Consider the following 20,967-nt stretch of genomic DNA (forward strand, 5'->3'; position numbering starts at 1 on the left):
TACAAAGCAAACTCCATGACCAAGCAGCAAAGAAAAGGTGGGCATACAACGAATTTATTGATGAACATGGGAAAAAATATTTCACAACGTAATTTGTGTATGCAATTCTTTATTAATACTTGAATCCGTCACTCCAACGGCCCCACACAATAAACCCTACAATCATGTGTAAGAAGGTAAATAAATTGAAAAGTTACAATTGACCACGACAGAAGAAGACATTATCTCAACTTCATCAAGATTCAACTCTTACTCATTTTAACAATTCTGCTCCGTTGTAACCAACTCAATTATGTCCCGAAAGATAGGAAAGTCTAATATCCTCAATTTCTGCCTAGAATCTGTGTTTATATTAATGGGTTGCTCCAAAGCCAGCATTTCTACACAATATTAAAATTTTGCAGATATCTGATATTGAGCGTTAGATAAAAAAAAAAAAAAAAAAAAAAGATAAACCAACTCAAAGCAGTATCATTTCTAATTAACAAACGATGATCTCAACTAAAGTTGAATTTGTGAGGCTGAGTTTGCTAATCTGATCTCGCATGAAAATAACAGAAGAAGAAAACTCATGAAAACTGTAAATAAATCACTCAAATAATAAAATGGCTAAAAAGTGCCCATATTCACGGGGGATGCAATTCAACAGCAGCACAGGATTTTGCAAAAATAAACAACTGTGATTACAGTAGAGAATCAACAGACAAAACTGTTCAGCTTTAAGTGTTTAAGAACGAGTCCTGGAGCTTTCTGCATTTCTCACCGGATTGAAATAAGGATGGTCCTGAAGTAATAAGCAACAGCTGCGTTAGGAAGTATATCTGAGAATTACCACAGTTCCTTTGAGTTACAAGAAGGAGCATTTACCATTGCTTCCTTTGCTGTGAGCCTCTCCTGGTGGTCGTATTTTAGCAGTTTGTCCACAAAGTCGACGGCCTATGAATAGGAAGCAATGCAAAAACTAAACAGAAATACTAAATTGGAACCTATGTATCTAACAGGTCACACACCTCAGGAACTGTGAGGTGCTGGTTGTCGGAATTTATAAATTTTACCCATGGCTTCCTGCTGTGCCTGCAAAGAAAAAAAATGGAAATATGACTTTAAGGAACAATGCACACCGTGAAATAGAGAGAACTTGATCACGAAGAAATATTGGAACCTTCCAACAAGTGCTTCAAATTGTGGATCCAGCTCTAGATGGTATTTGTTGAGATATGCAGTTAAACCATCTGTTCCAAGCACCTGAACCACAGCACACATCCTCACTGAGATTTTGCATTAACAAGTCCGATTAACTGGTGAAAGCAAAATTGTATCCGCTATTCAAGAACAAGCCAACTGAACTGTGCGGTGCCACCATGAAACTTTTATTCCACCATCTCACAAAGGCATTTCGGGAAGATTATTCAATATTCATGGAAGCTATGATCTAACTTGACATTCATATATGCATAGAGTTTCTGAATTAAATAAGATGTAATTCCAAAATCTGATATTGAATATAAACTAAATGGTTGGTAATTGCATCAGTTTAAATAACTCCAAAAACTTTGGAGAAGGCCAATATATGACATAAAATGCACACCAGCTATGTCAACAAAGGCAAGCCAAATATATTTATACTAAACTTCGGAAAAGAACAATAGTACAAAACCATAATATTTCAAATTTATAAGAATTATCTCAGTTTTTGATGTTTTAGTCATTGAAGAACTTGCAATCAAAGATTAACATCTGCATTTAGTTGAAAGATAAAGCATACCTTTGCTATTTTGACCAACTGATCATAATTATCATGCCCATAAAAAAATGGCTCCTTCCGGAAAATCTGTCAATCATAATGAGCATAATTAAGGACATGGAAACAGACATACCCAAGTAATAGAATGATGTGCTAGTTATTACATACCATCCCAGCAAACATACAGCCAAGACTCCACATGTCAAGTGAATAATCATAATCTTGCAAGTCAACAAGAAGTTCTGGGCCTTTGAAGTACCTGGAGGAAAAGTTTATCGTCATTTTTGAATGTTACAATCATTTTTTAAATCTTTCCTCCATCGAGGTTCAATCTAGCTATTAATGACCATAACGTTTACTTGCTTCAATTATTCCACATTCATCACAACCTTTTCAATCTATCCTACACTTAATGCCAAACAAAATGGATCCTAAATTATGGTGGGTCCTTCAACTATTTCCTTCTAGCCTAAGAGGCATATCAACCATCACAAGAAAACCCCAAAAACATGTCTCCATTTTAACCATCCAATTTTATTTTACGACAACATATTGTCCAATTTCTTCTTGTTAAATAATATAAGATAACTTTGGCTCTTATAAAACCTTATTTTCCATCCATATTACTGCAATTTAGTTCATTTATTAACATCAAAATTACACTGTAAATATTCAGTCAGTGCTCAATGTCTCATTGTTAAGTAATCCAATCAAACCTTTTTCATCCATTTTACTGCATTGTAGTTCATCTATTACTGTTAAAATTACATTCAAAATATCCAATCAGAGCTAAGCTTAATATAAACTTGTAAGTTCAGTTGCTCAAAAAACCTAAAAGCTATATGCAGTGCCTGTAAGTGCCTTACATTTGATGAGAAATTTCATATGGGACGATATAAATATCAGAGATTTCAGTTTCACATTCATTGGTCCTCTAAAATAGAGAACTGATCATAACATGAATGCAAAAAAGCTAGAACTCGAAAGGCACATTTATTGTTTTTTTTCCCTTTAAAATTGACTTTAATTAATTGATTGAGCTAGCTCTAAGGTTTGCAATCCTAAATATAAGTGCTCAGATGATGAAACTTTGTTTGATTTTGCAACAAAAAGAATATGACACAAGCTCAATAATAAGGAGCCAATTAATAGCATCACACCTTGAGGCAACCCTAACATTGTACTCTTGTCCTGGGTGATACAACTCAGCCAACCCCCAGTCAATAAGACGAAGCTTTCTTTGTTGGTGATCAATCATAACGTTATGAGGTTTAACATCTCGATGCATGATGCCTTGGGAGTGGCAATAATCAAGGGCCTACACAAGAACCTGGAAAAGTTAAGGACAAACAAACGTGTTGAAAACTAATTTACTAAAAGGCATCCACTAAAAAAACAACATAGACCACATGGACATTTAGACACATAAATGTAAGTTTTCCAATCATCAAATCTGCAGTCACTGAAGAAATCAAATATTATATAGATTACAAAAAGATGATATAGTGAGTTCCAATGAAAACTAATAAAAAATTGAGAAAGAAAAATCAGCAAACACTAATCTAGAAAATGTATGGATATAATGTTAGCAATGTAAAGGCTACTTAATTCCTAACTTGCCCAAAACATTATGTTCAAATGTCAAAGAGAGAATATTTCAGAAGATAGGAAAAAAAAACTTTTTGAGCTTTACCATTAACCACGAAGCAAATACAATGGATTTTACATCTTATGTATGATAATTTGAAGCTGATAATGCTTTGAAATATATCACGCAAACTATATTAACAATGAAGGGAAGCTTTAGCGTAACGGTAAAGTTGATCTAGAGGTCACAGATTCGAGTCATGAAAACAACCTTTTGCAAAATAGGATAAAGCTATGTACAATAAACCCTTCCCCAAGACCCCGCATTGGTGGAAGCTTTGTGCACCAAACTGCCATTTTGAAGGAGAGCTTTGGTGCAACGGTAAAGTTACTACCATGTGACCTAGAGATCATGAGTTCGAGTCTCAAAAAACCGCATTGGCAAAGCAGTGCAAGGTATCCTTTACAACTATATTAGCAATGACAACAACAAATGGCAACTATTTACATTGGATTTTCATATGAAATGGTATCTTATTACCCACGCAATATGCTCAATCAGTAACAACTGATCAATCCATAATCCATTTGAAAGTTATATATGGAAAAACAAGATAAAATTTAAGATACGAAGATACAACTGATTGGAAACAAAAAATAATTGATATTATGAATGGTTTAAGTACACGCTTCAACAATCCTATACTCTACAATTTAAACTCAACAACAACCAAAGCCTTTATCCCATTAAGTAGGGTCGCCTATACAATTTACAAATACCAATATTACAACTAATGTCATTATGATAATCAATCACAGATAGTGAGTTTGCTGAAAAAATAACATCATTTTTTCAAAGGATAAACTTGCCTTTAGTAATTCATAAATGTAGTATAGAATATCATAATCTGATGATGTTGGATAGAGAACTTTAAAGTCAGTGTTATGGACATATCAAAAAATCAGACAAAACAACAGGATAAGCTTGCCTTCAGCAATTCATAAATGTAGTATCGAATATCATAATCTGATAATGTTGGATAGAGAACTTTAAAGTCAGTGTTATTGACATATTCAAAAATCAGACTAGGTGCCTTTGATTGCTGATCTCTGACAATATCGAGTAACTTGATAATGTTGGGCCCGCCACAAAGGTTTTGCAATATCTTTATTTCTCTCTTGATCTGTGTTACAAAAAAATGATCATATACCATAACCTTGTAACAGAAGGAATTGCAGATAGAAAAGAGAAGTATCACAAGCATTGAGTTCTACATCCATATTCAACAGAGAATACAAATACAAACACCATCAAAATTGAGATATCTATAATTCCAGTCTTAATAATCAAGCAATATTGACAAAATATGTAATAAATATGTTCAATCACAGATGTGGAGATTAATAATATGCTCAGACAATATTCTGCGCAGGTAGATAGGGAGGTGACCCATCGTTGTTGTATGAACAATCAAAACATTTAATTCTAGCTAGCATGTGTGATTGAATGGCTACCAGAAGCTTTGCATGAAGGGCCATCTGTTTGAACATAATATCCAGCCCACTAGATCCTATCTGCAATAGGCAAACCCATCACTTGAGATACTCTTGGCATAGGGTCCAGATGTACATTTTCAAATGAAATAAATCTTCAATCTAACATGGAACCTACATTAATCACTACTAAACCCAGTAGCATCATCCAAATTAACATTATTAAAGCTACTAAATTCAAAGCAGAAATTGGATTTTAAAGAGTTTGTTGGTAGACCAATTTATTAATGAAAAGATGTCAAGCAAAATATCATCCTTGTTAACGATTGAATAGGAAAAAACTAAATATCATCCTGCTTGAAACAACTATAATTTCATGTGTTTCTTATATTCATCGATCCACCAAAATCCAAGAACAAACTCAATCAAATGATAAGAAAATTATTCATGTTGCACATTATTTAGAACTAATCATGGAGGGTTAGTCTTACAAATACATTTCAAAGACCTCTAAATTATTTGAATGCTACTTTCTTTCATGGAACCTTTTTCCAATAAACCGTGATGCTATGAAAACTAAAATTGATTAGAAGATATGAAGAATATCCATGTACAAGAAAATGAATCAGTAAAATAACAATGTTTAGAAAGTAACAAGGATTCTTTGGTTGCTTCTAAACCACATCTAATCATGGAAAATTAGTCTTACGAACAAATCTCAAGGAAATTCTAAATTATTTGAATGATACTTTTTCATGAAACCCTTGTCCAATAAATTGTGATGCTATAAAAGCCAATACTGAGTAGAAAAAAAATTAAGGGTATCCACAGATAACAACACACATAGGTAAAGGAATAATAGCTAAACACATAAAATTAAATTTATAGAACATAGCAACTGCTCACAAAAATAAATAAGCTCTCAGAAATAAAGAAGCATGAGACACGACAAATTCTGTACCTTTTTCTTTTTCACTGGCTTTAGAATCTTAATAATGCACTTCTCATTGTTCGTGACGTGCACCCCTTCGAAAACCTCGCTGTACTTTCCCCTTCCAACCTTCCGAACGACCTCGTAATCATCTTGTTCCCTAGGAAAGCAACCGACAAATTCTCGAATCCTCGGTACCGACAGACCCTCAACGGGGGAAAAAAGGGTAAATCCAAGAGGAAAGACCGAATCTCGGCGAGGGGCATGAAGAAGATGAACAAAGATCAAGCAGGCGCACTTACCCCCACTGGACGGTGAGCGATTCGTAGTCCCAGTATTCTTTGGGGGCGTTGGACGTTGACGTCGGCGAAGATCCGGGCGAGGGAGGGGGCGCCGGGCCGGCGGACGGATTTGCCGATCTTCTGCGCCAGGGCTGCGGCGGCGAAGGGGCTCAGGAGGAAGAGGAGGAGGAGCGCGGGGAGACGGTCAGGAATGGACCTGGAGCCAAGGGAGGGGAGATGGAGGAAGGATTGGCCTGCGACGCGACGAGGTAGGAGGAAACGGGGGGAACGAAGAGGGCCAAAGATCATAAAAACGAGAATAGAACATAAATTGGAGGAAAATATACAGGCGCAGAAAAAGTGGCGGCGGCTCGGCGGAGAAATGTGAATACGATAATATGTGTGGACGGGTAATTGATTGGGCTCAACGTGCATCACAAGGTAAGTGTGATATTCCACCTATCATTCAAACAGGGGTTTCACAGTAGTAGTATAATAATAATAATAATAATAATAATCCGTCATCTTAACGCCGATTTCCATATGTGAGGAGGTAAATCGAGAAACTACAGTTGATCACGATGCAGAAGGATATTACTGACTTCGTCAGGATTCGAACTCTTGCCCTCTTCTACAAATCTGCTACGTCGTAACCAACTCAACTACGGAGCCTTTAATTATCAACTCTTCTGAAAAAGGTATATCCGCCACCTAACGGCCCCACACGGTCAACCTCATGACCATCTGTGAGGAGGTAAATCGAGAAACTACAGTTGATCACGACGCAGAAGGATATTACTTGACTTCGCCAGGATTCGAACTATTGCCCTCTTCTACAAATCTACTACGTCGTAACCAACTCAACTATGCCCCGAGAGCCTTTAATTATCAACTCTTCTGCAAAAAAGTAGATTCGCCACCTTAGCGGCCCCACATGGTCGGCCCCACGACCATCTGTGAGGAGGTAAATCGAAAAACTGCAATTGATCACGACGCAGAAAGGTATTACCTAACTTCGCCAGGATTCGAACCCTTACCCTCTTCTGCAAGTCTGTTGTGTCGTAACTAACTCAGCTATGCCCGAGGCCTTTAATTATCAACTCAACTCATATGGAAGAGTTTAATGAGAAAAAAAAATGAATTAAATTGTCCATTATGTTCAACTTGATTTGAAAGAATGCTCGTTCATATTTTTGGTCCAACTGTGGGCCAACCTAAAGTGATTAACTTGGGATCTCTCACGATGCATAAATTTATTGACTCTTTGATGTTTAGGAAAACAACCACACGATTATTTTCTTTGAACAGGCGTTAAAAAAAACTGTCTCAGTTTCTCGATATATGACAGTCATTTTAGGCTAATTTTGTTGAGTAAAATTGATGTTTCATTATTCATTCATCTGGAGTCTGGAGATATTGGAGAAGCATGGACAGGAGGAAGTAGCTTCAGCCACACATACTGTCAATCATCTAACCTTCAAGCATTGCCTTGGCTGCATCAATCAACGATCTTCTGAGGTTATCCGACGCTAGTCCTAAAACTGTATAACCTTCCTTGTCTTCCACATCTAGGTTAGCACCATGCCTAATCAAAAGTACAGCAACCTGTGCCAAGAACCATGTTCATGTAAGATACTAATCCAAATCAATTATAAACATAATCACATTGAAGTAACAACAAAACATATATAGACATATTCTAAACCTAAAGATCATGACCAGTTATAGGTGGGTAGTTCATTACTTTGACTTCATCATTTGTAAGGAAGTAAATCAAGAAACTGCAGTTGATTACGACGCAGGAGAGTGGGTAGTTCATTACTTTGATCTAAGCATACAAGACTGATATAGTACAATCATGTAATTTTAGATCCATGTGCATTGGAAATCATTGGAAATAGGAACGTCTAAATTCAATGCTCTACTAATTTTTCCGTAGGTTATTTTTATTGCTTTTGTAGATTAACTATGGCTCAGGAAAGTAGTATCAAACAATTAGCATAGCCCCGATAAATGATAAAGAGATGCTCAAAGATGAACAAAGACAATCCTAATCGAATGCAATTAAAGTCTAAAATGACTTTAAAAATTCATAACTTCGAAGTGTCCTATAGAATTTATTTGTGAAATAGTATCAATATAACCGACCTACACAATTAAGATTTAGGGTTTGCTCATTGTTGTATGGCTCAAGAAAAAAAAACAAACAAAGTAATTGCCATGGGCACAGTACAGTCTTCAACCCTTTTCAGCATCTTATTAGCTGCAGTAATAGTAACTAACAACTATTTTTTATGCCAATAACTATTATGCTTGAATTCTGAATCTGGTTACCTGCTGATTTTGACAAACAACAGCATGCATAAGTGGTGTTTGACCAGCTTGATCAACAACATCAATTTCTGCCCCTTCCTCAATCAACAGCTCGCATAACTCTGACTTACCAGTACTTGCAGCTCTATGTAGTGGGGTGCAACCAACCTGAATTAGAAGCAATTTTGAACTTCACCAAAAAAAATATATGCATGAAGAATCATTGGTGAATGAAACATTCACAGAGAATTTAAAATTTCATTAAGTGGAAGATAATAAAAGGGTTACAGTCTCTTTTAAATGCCCCAACACTGACCATTTCACTTGAAAATTAGACCAGAAATAATCTATTTACTATTACTTGGTAAACAAACAATTCATTCCTAAAATAATTAATGATGTAAAATTCCCTACTTTGTCTCGACTACTTTAAAATAAAACTTACAGCCTATAAAAAATTTATAAAATCTAAACATATATGTTTTAAGAATTCCAAATTAAAAATCACTAATTTTAAACAACATCAGAAATGCAATTGTGTAAAAGCAATAAAGACCTTGTCTTTCTTATTTATCTTTGCCCCATGGTGTACAAGAATTTCAGCAACTTTGGACCATCCTTTGCTAGCAGCATAATGAAGAGCAGTACGTCCACCATCATTAGCCAAATTGGCATCAGCTCCTTTTTGTATTAAAAAACAAAAAAGAAACATGAGTAATAATAACATAGGGGACCAAGGAAAGTAGCAATTCAAAAAACTGAGAAGTTAAATGAAGGAACACCTTACCGTTTAAGTTGGAAGTGCACATGCACATATTATAGAGATTTGTGATAAATTGCAATAATTAATAGAAGAACTTGATGAATAGCATGGAAGTTGTTGAAACATTTTGACAGGAAAACAAAGCAACCAATGCAGGCTAGCTATATGCCTATACCACTGAATGGACAGAAACCCCCATGACAAATGGTACTAAAATGGAGTGATGAGCATCAAGCCAATCTCCACCATACATGATATGAAAAACATGTTTAAACATTAAAGAGTTCCTATCATTACTAAATTGAGAACATTTAGGAATTATTGTCGGTATCTTGTGCAGTGTAAATTGACCTGATACTCATGTGTCCATGTCGAATGTTGAATCAAGGCTAAGGGTGACATAACTTGAATATCCAAGTGTGACTTGATGATGTATGAAGCATGATATTACATTACCACCAGCCTATAGAAGATAACTGATGCAGGATTGCATGGATGAAACCAATGAAGATGAAGGAATGAGGAGGATTACAGTAAAGTAGGAGGAAACAATTGAACAAGATGAGAGGGAAAAAAACCAAAACAATGAAGAAGAAGAAGAGGAATGGGAAGATAGAGGAAAAAACAAAGAGAGATATAAGTTGGAATAGAAGAGGAGAATAGTGAAAGGGAGAATGAAGCAGGATGAGAGAGAATATGAGATGCGGAAGACAAAGATATTCTTGTTGTGGGTCCCTCTCACATTGGTGAGGGATGATGTTTTTTAAAGCCGTTTAATCCAAAGCCCATATATGATAACATTATATGGGTTTTGATGTAAGTGGCCGGTTATATAGTACAAGCAGAAACAGGAGAAAAACAGGGGGAGAACGTGGAGAAAGAAATTTGGATACTTTATCGACGAATCTTCTTCTACTTTGGTGGAATTCTGGTATCTTGTTTGTGACAATCTAGGTACCAAGATTAGCGGTTTGAATTGTGGCTTCTTTTATGATTTGCTTGTATTTGCCTCTAGTTGTTCTCTGGAGAAGAACTTTGTATTCCCCATTAATTTTATTAGTGGAAGATTTAAGTGGCCTAAGGGTCCCGTGGTTTTTCTCTTGTCTGAAGAGTTTTCCATGCTAAAAATCTGTGTCATTATTTTTCTGCCATCTGAGGATCTATTGTTGAGTTATTTGGTTGGTTTTCTTTGCTTATTTAATTGCATAAAAGAGGAAGAAAGAATTTATTTATTCCACTGCGTGGTTTCCTGAATCAGAAACTTATTTGGTCTTTCTCAACAAGTGGTATCAAAGTCAGGTTAAGTTTCTGATTATTTTTGTGCTAATTAAATGGAGGAGTCTAGTAACAGCAGTAGTACTATGATTAAACTCACAACTATCAATTATTCAATTTAGAAGTCGCGAATCGAAGATTTACTTTGTTGTCTTCATCATAAAGACACACTTCTGGGTGATAAAGGCAAACCTAAAGAGATGTCTGATAAAGATTGGGCCAAGTTGAACACAAAGGCAGTTGGTAAAATTCGGCAGTGGGCTGACAACAGTGTCTATCAGCATGTTGCAAATGAAACATAAGCCAGTGTGGTCTGGGAAACTCTGAAAGAATTATATGAAAAGAAAAATACACAGAAAAAGCTTTTCTTTTCAGAAAGTTGATGCATCTGCAGTATACAGATGGAACTCCAATTTCTGATCATTTGAATATTTTTCAGGGGATAGTGAATCAGTTGACAGCGCTGGACATGACAGTTGACGATGAGATTTATGCTTTATGCTTAATCAGTTCCTTACCTGATAGGTGGGAGACTCTTGTTGTTTCTCTTACGCTTTGTTTGGGAGGAGATGAGGGAAGGGGAAAGTAGGGTAAATAAAGGGAAGAAGAATTTTTACCCCTGTTGGGGAAGAAGTGAGTTAAGGAGGGGAAGAGGAGAAAAGGGTAAGCGTGCTCATGAATCGCTACAATATCTTACACTCCGGGTGTAAGGAAGGGGAAGGGAAACTCAAAAATATTTTATTCTAATTTTATCTATATTTTAAAATATTAAATTTCAAATTAACTCATCTATTTAGGTATCTCGTTTTTGTGTCGTCGCTCCTCACACAATGCGCGCCGCCACCGCCCAATGTCCAACCGCTCACACTTTATGACATCGACGCTAGCCCTCACCGCAAATCTCTTCGAGGACAAGACTCAAGAGTACAGAGACATAACCCTAATCTTCTTTTTCTCCTCCTCCAAGGACAGGGATTTATCCAAAGAGCATGTGTTATCTATTTTAGGAGTCTTTCATATCCCAACTTCTATATGCAATACTGACAGAATTTTACAGTTTCCTATCCGTCTTTTACCTACGCTATCTTTTTTAAGAAGTGAGGGTATTTTTGTAACTTTAGATATTTAACTTTCATTCCCCTTCCTTTTTTCCCAAACAAGGTTATACATGTTACGTTAATGAATCTTATGTCCCTTCCAAACAAGAGAAACATAAATACTTTACTTCCCCTCCCTTCCCCTTCCGTTAATGAACTTTCTGTCACCCCATCCAAACAGAACATTAGTAATTCCGCTCCAGATAGTACTCTTACATCGAAGATGATGAAGGAGAGTATGTTAAATGAAGAAAATAGAAGAAAGGAGTGAGGATTGACTACACAGAATCAAGTGCTAGTCTCAGAGAAACGGAGGAGTAAGAGTAGAAACCCAAGGAGTCATGATAATAATGACAAATCACGAGGAAAGTTCCAGACGAGGAATGTTTTCAAATGTTATTATTGTGATGCACTAGGACACAAACAATCTCAGTGTCAAAAATGGAAAAGAGAACAAAAGCAAAAACAGAGAGGTAAAGGATAGAAAGATGATGTCAATACTGTAGCAAATGTAGATGGAGATGTTACTATTATTTGCGATGGTGGTAGTGTTAATCTTACATGGCAGGACTCTCAATAGGTAGTTGATTCTGGTGCTTCATATCATGTTACTTCTCGCCATGATGTGTTTTCGACCTATAGTTATGGTGAGTTTGGCAATGTGAAAATGGGAAATAATACAGGGTGCAGAATTGCAGGTATGGGTGTTGTCCATATAAATACTGATGCTGGATGTAGATTGTGTCTGAAAAATGTGGACATGTTCTTGAAATTCGTATGAATTTAATTTCCACTAGTATATTTGATGATGAGGGATACCATAACCACTTTGGTGAAGGAAAGTGGAAGCTCACTGTCTTTGGTTGTTGTTAGAGGAAAGAAATACAGTTCTCTTTATTTAATGGAGGGAAAGTCTTATGGGGAAGAATTGAATGCAGTTGTTGATTCGTCTACTCAACTATAGCATATGTGGCTTGGGCATATGAGCCAGAAACTCATTGTTTGGCTGGTAAACAACATAGAGAAGCTGTTAAAACTTTCCCTCCATCCAGAACAGCTAATGTCTTAGATTTAGTGCACACTGATATTTGTTCTATGGATGCTATGAGTATTGGTGGTGCTCGTTATGATATTACATTTATTGATGATCATTCCAAAAAAGTGCGGACTTATGCTTTGAAAACTAAAGATCATGCTCTGAGTTATTTTAAGATTTTTCAAGCATCAGCTAAGAGGGAAACTGATAATAAATTGAAATGTGTTCACTTAGACAATGGTGGTGAGTATAGGGGGTCGTTTGAGGATTACTGCAGAACTCATGGGATCAAGTTTAAGAAGACAGAGCCAAAAACTCCTCAGTACAATGGAGTTGCAGAGAAAATGAACCACACTATTAACGAAAGAATTCATTGCATGCTCTCTCATTCAAAATTGCCAAAGTCTTTTTGGAGGAAGACAATGAGATTAGTGGTTGACTTGATAAATCTTTCGTCGTCAGTTCCTTTGGATCATGATATGCCACAGAGGGTATGGACAGGAAAAGATGTTTCATATCAGCACTTAAGAGTTTTTGACTGTAGGGCATTTGTGCATGTTCCTAGAGATGAAAAGTCTAAACTTGATAGTAAAATAAAGCAATGTATTTTTATTGGGTACAATCATGAAGAGTCTGGGTACAGATTTTGGGACCCGCTTGACAAGAAAGTTATCAGAAGCAAAGATGCAGTGCTTCTAGAAATCAGACCATTGCAAATTTTGAGAAACCTGAAAGACCAAATTCTAGCAATGAAGAATTAATTGATTCGGGTATGATCCATCCACCTGCGATACGCATTGATGATAATAGAGGTGTTCAGACAGATGATTCTCCTCTTGATGATGATGAGCCAATTGATGAGAATCCAATAGATTTACCAATTGAGCTTGATTTGAGAAAATCCAGCAGAGTGAAACAACCTTCTACCAGATATCTAGTTAGTCAGTATGTAATGCTCACTGATGGGGGAGAGCCAGAAAATAATCAATAAGTATTGTTACACGAGGAAAAAAAATGAGTGGTTGAGTGTCATGCAAGATGAAATAAAATCCTTGCATGAGAACAATACTTATGGTCTTGTGAAGTTACCAAAGGGTAAGAGAGCTTTGAAAAATAAATGGGTTTTCAGATTAAAGTCGGAGGAGAAGATTACAACCAAAATACAAGGCCAGACTAGTTGTGAAAGGATTTAGTCTGACTAAGGGTGTCGACTTTGATGAGATTTTCTCACCTGTTATGAAAATTAGTTCAATCAGAGTTGTTTTGGATGAACCGCCAGTTTGAATTTGGAGGTGGAACAACTTGATGTGAAGACAGCTTTCCTCCATGGTGATTTGGAGGAAGAAATTTACATGAAGCAGCCAGAAGGCTTGAGAGCTAAAGGGAAAGAAGATCTCATTTGCAGGCTGAGAACAAGTTTGTATAGGCTTAAGTGTCAAGACAATGGTATAGAAAATTCGATACTTTTATGGAAACAAATGGGTATGGTAAAACTACTTCTGACCATTGTGTTTTCATATAGAAATTCTCTGACAGCAATTTTGTAATTCTCTTGCTATATGTTGATGATATGTTAATTGTTAGCCATGATATTGCAAAAATTGAGAAACTAAAAAGAGAGCTCAACAAATATTTTGCCATGAAGGATTTGGGTCCAGCTAGACAGATCCTTGGCATGAAAATTGTTTGTGATGGGAAGAAAAACAAATTGTGGCTATCTCAAGAGAGGTACATACGAAAAGTTCTTGAAAGATTTAATATGAGTAATGCCAAGCCTGTTGTTTCTCCACTTGCAGGACATTTTAAACTTAGCTCCAAACAAATTTCTACAAGTGAGAAAGAGAAACAGGAGATGGAGACTGTGCCTTATGCATCTGCAATGGGTAGCTTGATGTATGCCATGGTGTGTACAAGGCCAAATATCACTCATGCAGTTGGTGTTGTTAGTCGATTTCTTTCTAATCCGGGAAAAGAACATTAGGCTGCAATTAAATGGATTTTCAGCTATCTGAGATATACTTCCAGAGTGTGCTTGTGTTTTGGAGATGATAAACCTATGTTGAATGGTGTTACAGATGCAGATGCAGATATTGTTAATTTTATAATTATCATTAAATATTTATTTAATGAAACGGATCTTGAAATCTATATGTTTTACATACCTGAGCTTGATGAAGAAGCCATTGTAATGCAATTATTTTGCATATATTGATTTCTCTCTTCTTTCCTTTCTTTCCGAAGACACTCAATAACTTTCGTGATGGATCATTATGATATCTTCAATTTATAGGCAGAGAGAGGACCAATATACATGTATTATTTCCGTGCATCCATCATGCATCGGTTATAATAATTATTATTATTTGCATCCGTTACTAATAATAATTATTATAATATATATAGATGAGTTTTACTTAATTAGTAACTTCCATTGCATGAAGTTACGTTTAACTTTACGTTATTTTCTTTTAATTTTTAAGACCAATTATTAATTAGATAATAATAATTATCTAACATTCTCCCACTTGGTCTAAAATTAAAACCTTATGATGTATGATGCATCAAAAAACTCATCCTCTTAAGACATCATAATTACCTTAATATAATAAAATACTAAATGTGGGTTATAGCGGTTGTACATTATATAACATACTTCCTTCTATATACCACAAACACCAGTATTCTATCATACAAGGTCTGTAAATGAACATATAATTTCATAATGGTCCACAATAATGTTTCTAGACAATTCATGTTATAACATATAGTAATTTGCACATCATAACTAGAAACTGTATATCAGAAACACATAAGTGATATCAAAGTGTCAACTTAATATATCATTCAAAGGGACAACCAAGACACATTCGATGTACATGTTCTTTAAATATCTTTGGTTGTAAACCTTTAGTTAACGGATCTGCAATCATAAGATCCGTTCTAATATAATCAATAGACACTCTTTGTTTCTGAACTTCTTCTTTAACGACAAAATATTTTAATTCCATTTGCTTGACACCTCTTGAATATTTGTCATTTTTAGAGAAGAATACTGCTGTGGAATTATCACAATAAATTTTCAGCGGCTTGGCAATAGTGTCGACAACTCCAAGTCCTGAAATAAAATTTCACAACCATAATGCATGGATTGTGGCTTCAAAACATGCCACAAACTCTGCTTCCATTGTGGATAAGGCAATGACAGATTGTTTAGCACTTTTCCATGATATTGCTCCTTCTCCAAGAAGAAACAAATAACCAAAAGTGGACTTTCTACTGTCAATGCATCCCGCAAAATCTGAATCTGAGTAACCAATCACTTCCAAGTGATTAGTTTTTCTGTACATGAGCATGTAATTCTTGGTGCCTTGAAGATACCTTAAAACTTTCTTAGCAGCTTTCCAATGATCAATTCCTGGATTACTTTGATATCTGCCGAGCATTCCAACAGCAAAACTAATATCCGGTCTTGTACAAGTTTGCACATACATTAGACTTCCTACAACGGAAGCATATGGAATTGAATCCATTTGTTTTCGTTCTATATCATTCTTTGGACATTGCATAAGACTAAATTTGTCCCCTTTTTGAATTGGAGCAATTCCAGCAGAACATTTTTCCATATTAAATCTTTCTAGAATTTTTTCAATATAAGCTTTTTGAGACAATCCCAACAATCCTTGTGATCTATCACGAAATATTTCAATTCCGATCACATAGGATGCCTCGCCCATATCTTTCATTTCAAAATTCTTTGAGAGAAATTCTTTTGTCTTATGCAACATGCCCAAATCATTAGTAGCAAGTAAGATATCATCAACATATAGGACTAAAAGTATAATTTTGCTCCCACTGATCTTTTGGTATATGCAATGATCAACAACATTTTCTTCAAAACCAAAAGATGTGATGGTATCATTAAACTTAATATACCATTGTCTAGAAGCATAAATTATCTTAATTTAAAAACATGCATGTATATTTTAAGTCCATATATTGATTTCTTAATTTGTTTATGTGCGGAATATTTCATTTCTAGATTATATAATCAATAGATACTAAATATCATTAATGTATCTATTAATTTATAATTCCATAATAAATTTATATATGAAAACATATAGATTTCTTAAAATACCACATGTTAATTTTATAATTATCATTAAATATTTATTTTCAGAAATCTATATGTTTTACATTGGTCCATTGTAATGCAATTACATTTTCTTTCCGAAAGATATGACCGATGACTTGGATTCAAGAAAGTCTACGTCAGGGTACTTGATTACTTTTGCAGGAGGTGCAGTTTCATGGCAATCTAAACTGTAGAAATGTGTTGATTTGTCAACAACATAGAATGTATATTGCAATTACAGAAGCTTGCAAAGAAGTCATGTGGATGAAGTTCCTACAGGAGTTGGGCCATGAGCAAGAAAAATTTACATCATACTGTGACAGTCAAAGTGCAATTCATCTAAGAATTCCACTTTCCACTCACGATCAAAACATATTGATGTGAGATATCATTGGATACGTGATGTGTTGGAGTTAAAAATGCTACAGCTTGAAAAGATTCATACTGATGAGAATGGTTCAGATATGTGACTAAGGTGTTACCTAAAGAAAAGCTTGTGATGTGCCAAGGGGTTGCGGGTATGCAGGTGCACTCCTCCACATGACCGGGAGGGGGAGATCTTGTTGTGGGTCCCTCTCACATTGGTGAAGGATGATGTTTTTTAAAGCCGTTTAATCCAAAGCCCATTTATGATAACATTATATGGGTTTTGATGTAAGTGGTTGGTTATATAGTACAAGCAGACACCGGAGAAAAACAGGAGGAGAACGTGGGAGAAAGAAATTCAAATACTTCATCGGCGAATCTTCTTCTACTTTGGTGAAATTCTGATATCTTGTATGTGACGATCTAGGTACCAATAATAGCAGTTTGAATTCTGGTTTCTTTTATGATTTGCTTGTATTTGCCTCTAGTTGTTCTCTGGAGAAGAACTTGGTGTTCCCCATTAATTTTATTAGTGGAAGATTTAATTGGCCTAAGGATCCCGTGGTTTAGTTTTCCACGCTAAAAATTTGTGTCATTATTTTTCTGTCGTCTGAGGATCTACTGCTGAGTTATTTGGTTGGTTTACTTTGCTTATTTAATTGCATAAAAGAGGAAGAAAGAATTTATTTATTCCACTGTGTGGTTTCCTGAATCAGAAACTTATTTGGTCTTTCTCAACAGATATGAGACAAGGGAAGAATCAATTGGTCTTTGATACTAAATTAAATCAGGGAGGAGTTGGAGAAGTTGAAAGAAGGGAGAGGAGAATGGGTACTGAGGGGAGAGAACGTGTCATACAAGCTAAATTGCTAACTTTTGACTAATAAATAAGTCTAGTGACACGGGAAAGCATATCAGGAGGGAAATAGGATAAGAAAATTCCAGCTTTGTTATTCGTTTCAATTAATGCTCAGATCCCTGGATGATCCAGAATGTGTATCAGGCAACAAGGATAGTGTGGTGTTATCTACTATACCACTTACCTACTGGTTGATATATGGCAAACATCGAATTAGTGAAAGTGGTATCTCACTATGTCTTCTCTATATGTAGATTTAGGATGTGCAGCTATTGTGTGCTTGAGTGTTTGTCTTGTGTTCCAGAAAGTTTTAGTCAATAGAATAACAAAGATATGGTGAGTAATTTGGCATCCTTTGGATAGTGAAAGATACCAAGTGACCATGGAGTAATTAAAAGCCTTGTGATCCTTATAATATCTTAAACTAAATCATCTTCTCCCAGTGAAGTTAGCACTGATCAAAAGTGCCCAGACAAAACCATGTAAAAAATGGATACTGTTCTCATTTTGTATGTCACAATTTTCTCACAAAATCACAATCAAATAAAATGTTTTTACAGTGGTAAAGTTTAGAGTCCTTCAATCCAATACCCATTAGTCATTTTATACAAAAACACAAAGCTGTCAGTAACAGTAACTAATGAAAAAGAAAACTACCAAAATGTGTTCCAGACATAAAGGACAAATGCTAAAGAAACGATTGGAGAAGTACAATTTAATGCTGTTGGATGGATAGGGATAACCATTTTGTTGATGTTTCAAAATACTATTGCTGAAAGTAAAATAAAACCTAAGAAATGAGGTGTAAATCGAGACAAGATATGTAGACAAAACATCATCAATTCTAGTCCTAAGTTCCAATGAGTCTACTCGGTCTCCAAGTACTGAAAGCTTTGATTTCTAAGACATGGTTTGGAAAGAACATAGTCGGCTCCAGTTGTCAGCTGGATGAATAAAACAAGAAGATACGTAGGTAAACTATTTTCCATGACATTTAGTGCATAGCTATGCATGTTATGCTGATCGCGAACTTGAGAACAATAATTGATCCTAAATTCCACATTTACACGAAAATGCTGCATATTCTATCTCCCTGCGCTACCTTTCATAGCCACTTTCAGTGCTTCAAAATTCCCTAATAGTGAACATAAAATTACCCCAAAAAAGGGATCAAAGCTAAGAAACTTTGGAACTAGAGACAGTCAATTGTTACTCACCTCTACTAAGCAAGATCTCCACAATCTCAGCATTTCCAATACTCGCAGCGGAATGAATGGGCGCCCAACCTTCTTCATCCTTACTATTAACACCTGTAGCCGATGGATCCCCAGCCGACAACACATCCACAACCTACTCCAGCAACAACCCCAAAACCCTTGAATAATGTCAAACCGCTAAAACTCATCAACTAGACCATAAGGAGAATCAAACCCTATAACAAGTAACACAAACCCAAGCCAGCCAGATATTTTCAAAATAAGAAGTGGAATTTGGGAGCTCACCTCAGAGCGGCCTGCAGAGGTGGCGACGTGTAGGAGGGATCGGTCATCTTCGTTCCTGAGTGACCGGGCCCAGCCAAGGGTTTCAACGGAAAGGGAGGTGAAGGGTGAAATGTCTCCATTCTCCGCAGCTCGGAAGAGCTCTTCCGGCTTTGGTAAATCGATCTCCATCGCCATTGCTAGGGACTGGAAGGATCGCCGGTTGCCTTGCGCAAGAAGTAGGCTGCGAATGCGTGAAATTGCGGCGCCGAATAGTTTCCGCACCGTAGAAAGCTTTATATCAGAAAATTCTTCTATTTCTAAAATTAAGAAAGCAGAGTTCCAAAATTAAAAATAATCTTTTTTTTCTTCAATATTGTATATAGTTGAGTTCCTTAGATCATGTAGATATAAAATTTTGAATTTTTTATTATCAAATAAGCCATCAGTCGGTTTTGCCAAAACCGGCTGATGGACTTAAAGACCTCTAATGCACATGATGTTTTTTATTAATTCTACATAAATTTTCGAATGACATTCGGCGGTTCGGCCACTCGGCTCGGTCACTCGGCAGTTCAGCCACTCGGCGGTTCGGCCACTCGGCTCGGCACTTAGCGGTTCGGCCATTCGACAGCTTGGCCATTCTGCAACTCTGCCTGGCAGTTCAGCAGCTCAGCCACTCGGCAACTTGTCAACTCAGCTCAGCAGCTTGTCAACTCGGCTCGGCAGTAGACCACTCAGCCATTCAGCTCTCTCCAGCAAAGTAGCTTCTTACACTTATTACACTCATATTGTCAAATACTATCGCGATTTATTATATTGAGAGCAGCGATTTTTTTTCAACTCGATTTAAGTATAATAGATAATGTCAAAAGTGCATTATAAGGTGCACGACTATCATACTTACTGACTGACACCACAAATAAATTTCTTAAGTTTCAGTTTTTTTGAAGATATCAAATTTTTAATTTTTTTAAATAGTGAAGGTTTATCAGCTAATTTTATCCAAAAGTGATTAATATGAAACTGATTAATGGACTTAGAGAACTAGGAATGATTTCAAATGAAGATCTATTTACTCGTCTAATACTATTAAATATATTCATACCTTCAAATAATAATGTGATACGTTATATTGAGAGTAGTGACTTAGAAACGAACTCATCGACGAAGAAAAGGAGGAGATTAGATCTTTTGGGAAAAAATAAAGTGGCTCGAAGTTTTTTTTTCCCTGGATGAATAAAAAGGAAGATGAGGGTATTATGGTAAAGAGAATCGGAAGGGATACTTGATTTTGTCAATTAAGATACGCATTTTGGATAATACACAAAACTAATTACATGGTTTGGGAAATTGTCCTATATTTTTGCTTATTTTTATTTCTTCCAAACGGTTAAAAGCAATTGATAAATATTTGTTTATGCTTTACTTTCTAATATTATTTTTTAAAATAAAAAATTGGAAATGGATTGGGTTTTCGTAAATTCTCAAGGGACGCATCCAAGATTTTGAAATTCTCAAAAGGTGCATCGAGATTTCAGAATTCCCAAACACCTAATTTCCATTTTTACCCTTCTATCAATATCGAATTTTTTCTAAATTTTTTTC

General features: G+C 35.8%; 1 protein-coding gene and 1 pseudogene across 1 annotated transcript; both read right to left on the bottom strand.

The window, feature by feature from the left end:
- Positions 1–575: 575 nt before the first annotated feature.
- On the bottom strand, positions 576–6,407 carry LOC141834630 (casein kinase II subunit alpha-like; annotated as a pseudogene).
- An 874-nt stretch (positions 6,408–7,281) lies between these two features.
- LOC141835277 (uncharacterized) lies at positions 7,282–19,617 on the bottom strand. Its single transcript, XM_074722712.1, has 5 exons — positions 19,384–19,617; positions 19,099–19,231; positions 8,907–9,031; positions 8,372–8,518; positions 7,282–7,642 (listed from the first exon to the last, which is right to left on the bottom strand). Exons 1-5 carry the CDS (start codon positions 19,555–19,557, stop codon positions 7,508–7,510), a joined length of 714 nt encoding a protein of 237 aa, XP_074578813.1. The 5' UTR covers positions 19,558–19,617; the 3' UTR covers positions 7,282–7,507.
- Between the last annotated feature and the right edge of the window lie 1,350 nt (positions 19,618–20,967).

Source organism: Curcuma longa, chromosome 9 (genome assembly GCF_044706935.1).
Source record: "Curcuma longa cultivar G26 ecotype Majalengka, Jawa Barat chromosome 9, ITB_CL_G26_1.1, whole genome shotgun sequence".
In the NCBI taxonomy this organism is placed as follows: Eukaryota; Viridiplantae; Streptophyta; class Magnoliopsida; order Zingiberales; family Zingiberaceae; genus Curcuma; species Curcuma longa.

Coding starts and splice junctions, on each gene's coding strand:
- LOC141835277 (XM_074722712.1), bottom strand. CDS start 19,557: ATGGCGATGGAGATCGATTTACCAAAGCCGGAAGAGCTCTTCCGAGCT. Junction 19,232..19,383: donor CCTCTGCAGGCCGCTCTGAG/GTGAGCTCCCAA, acceptor TTGCTGGAGTAG/GTTGTGGATGTGTTGTCGGC. Junction 9,032..19,098: donor GGAGATCTTGCTTAGTAGAG/GTGAGTAACAAT, acceptor TAATACAAAAAG/GAGCTGATGCCAATTTGGCT.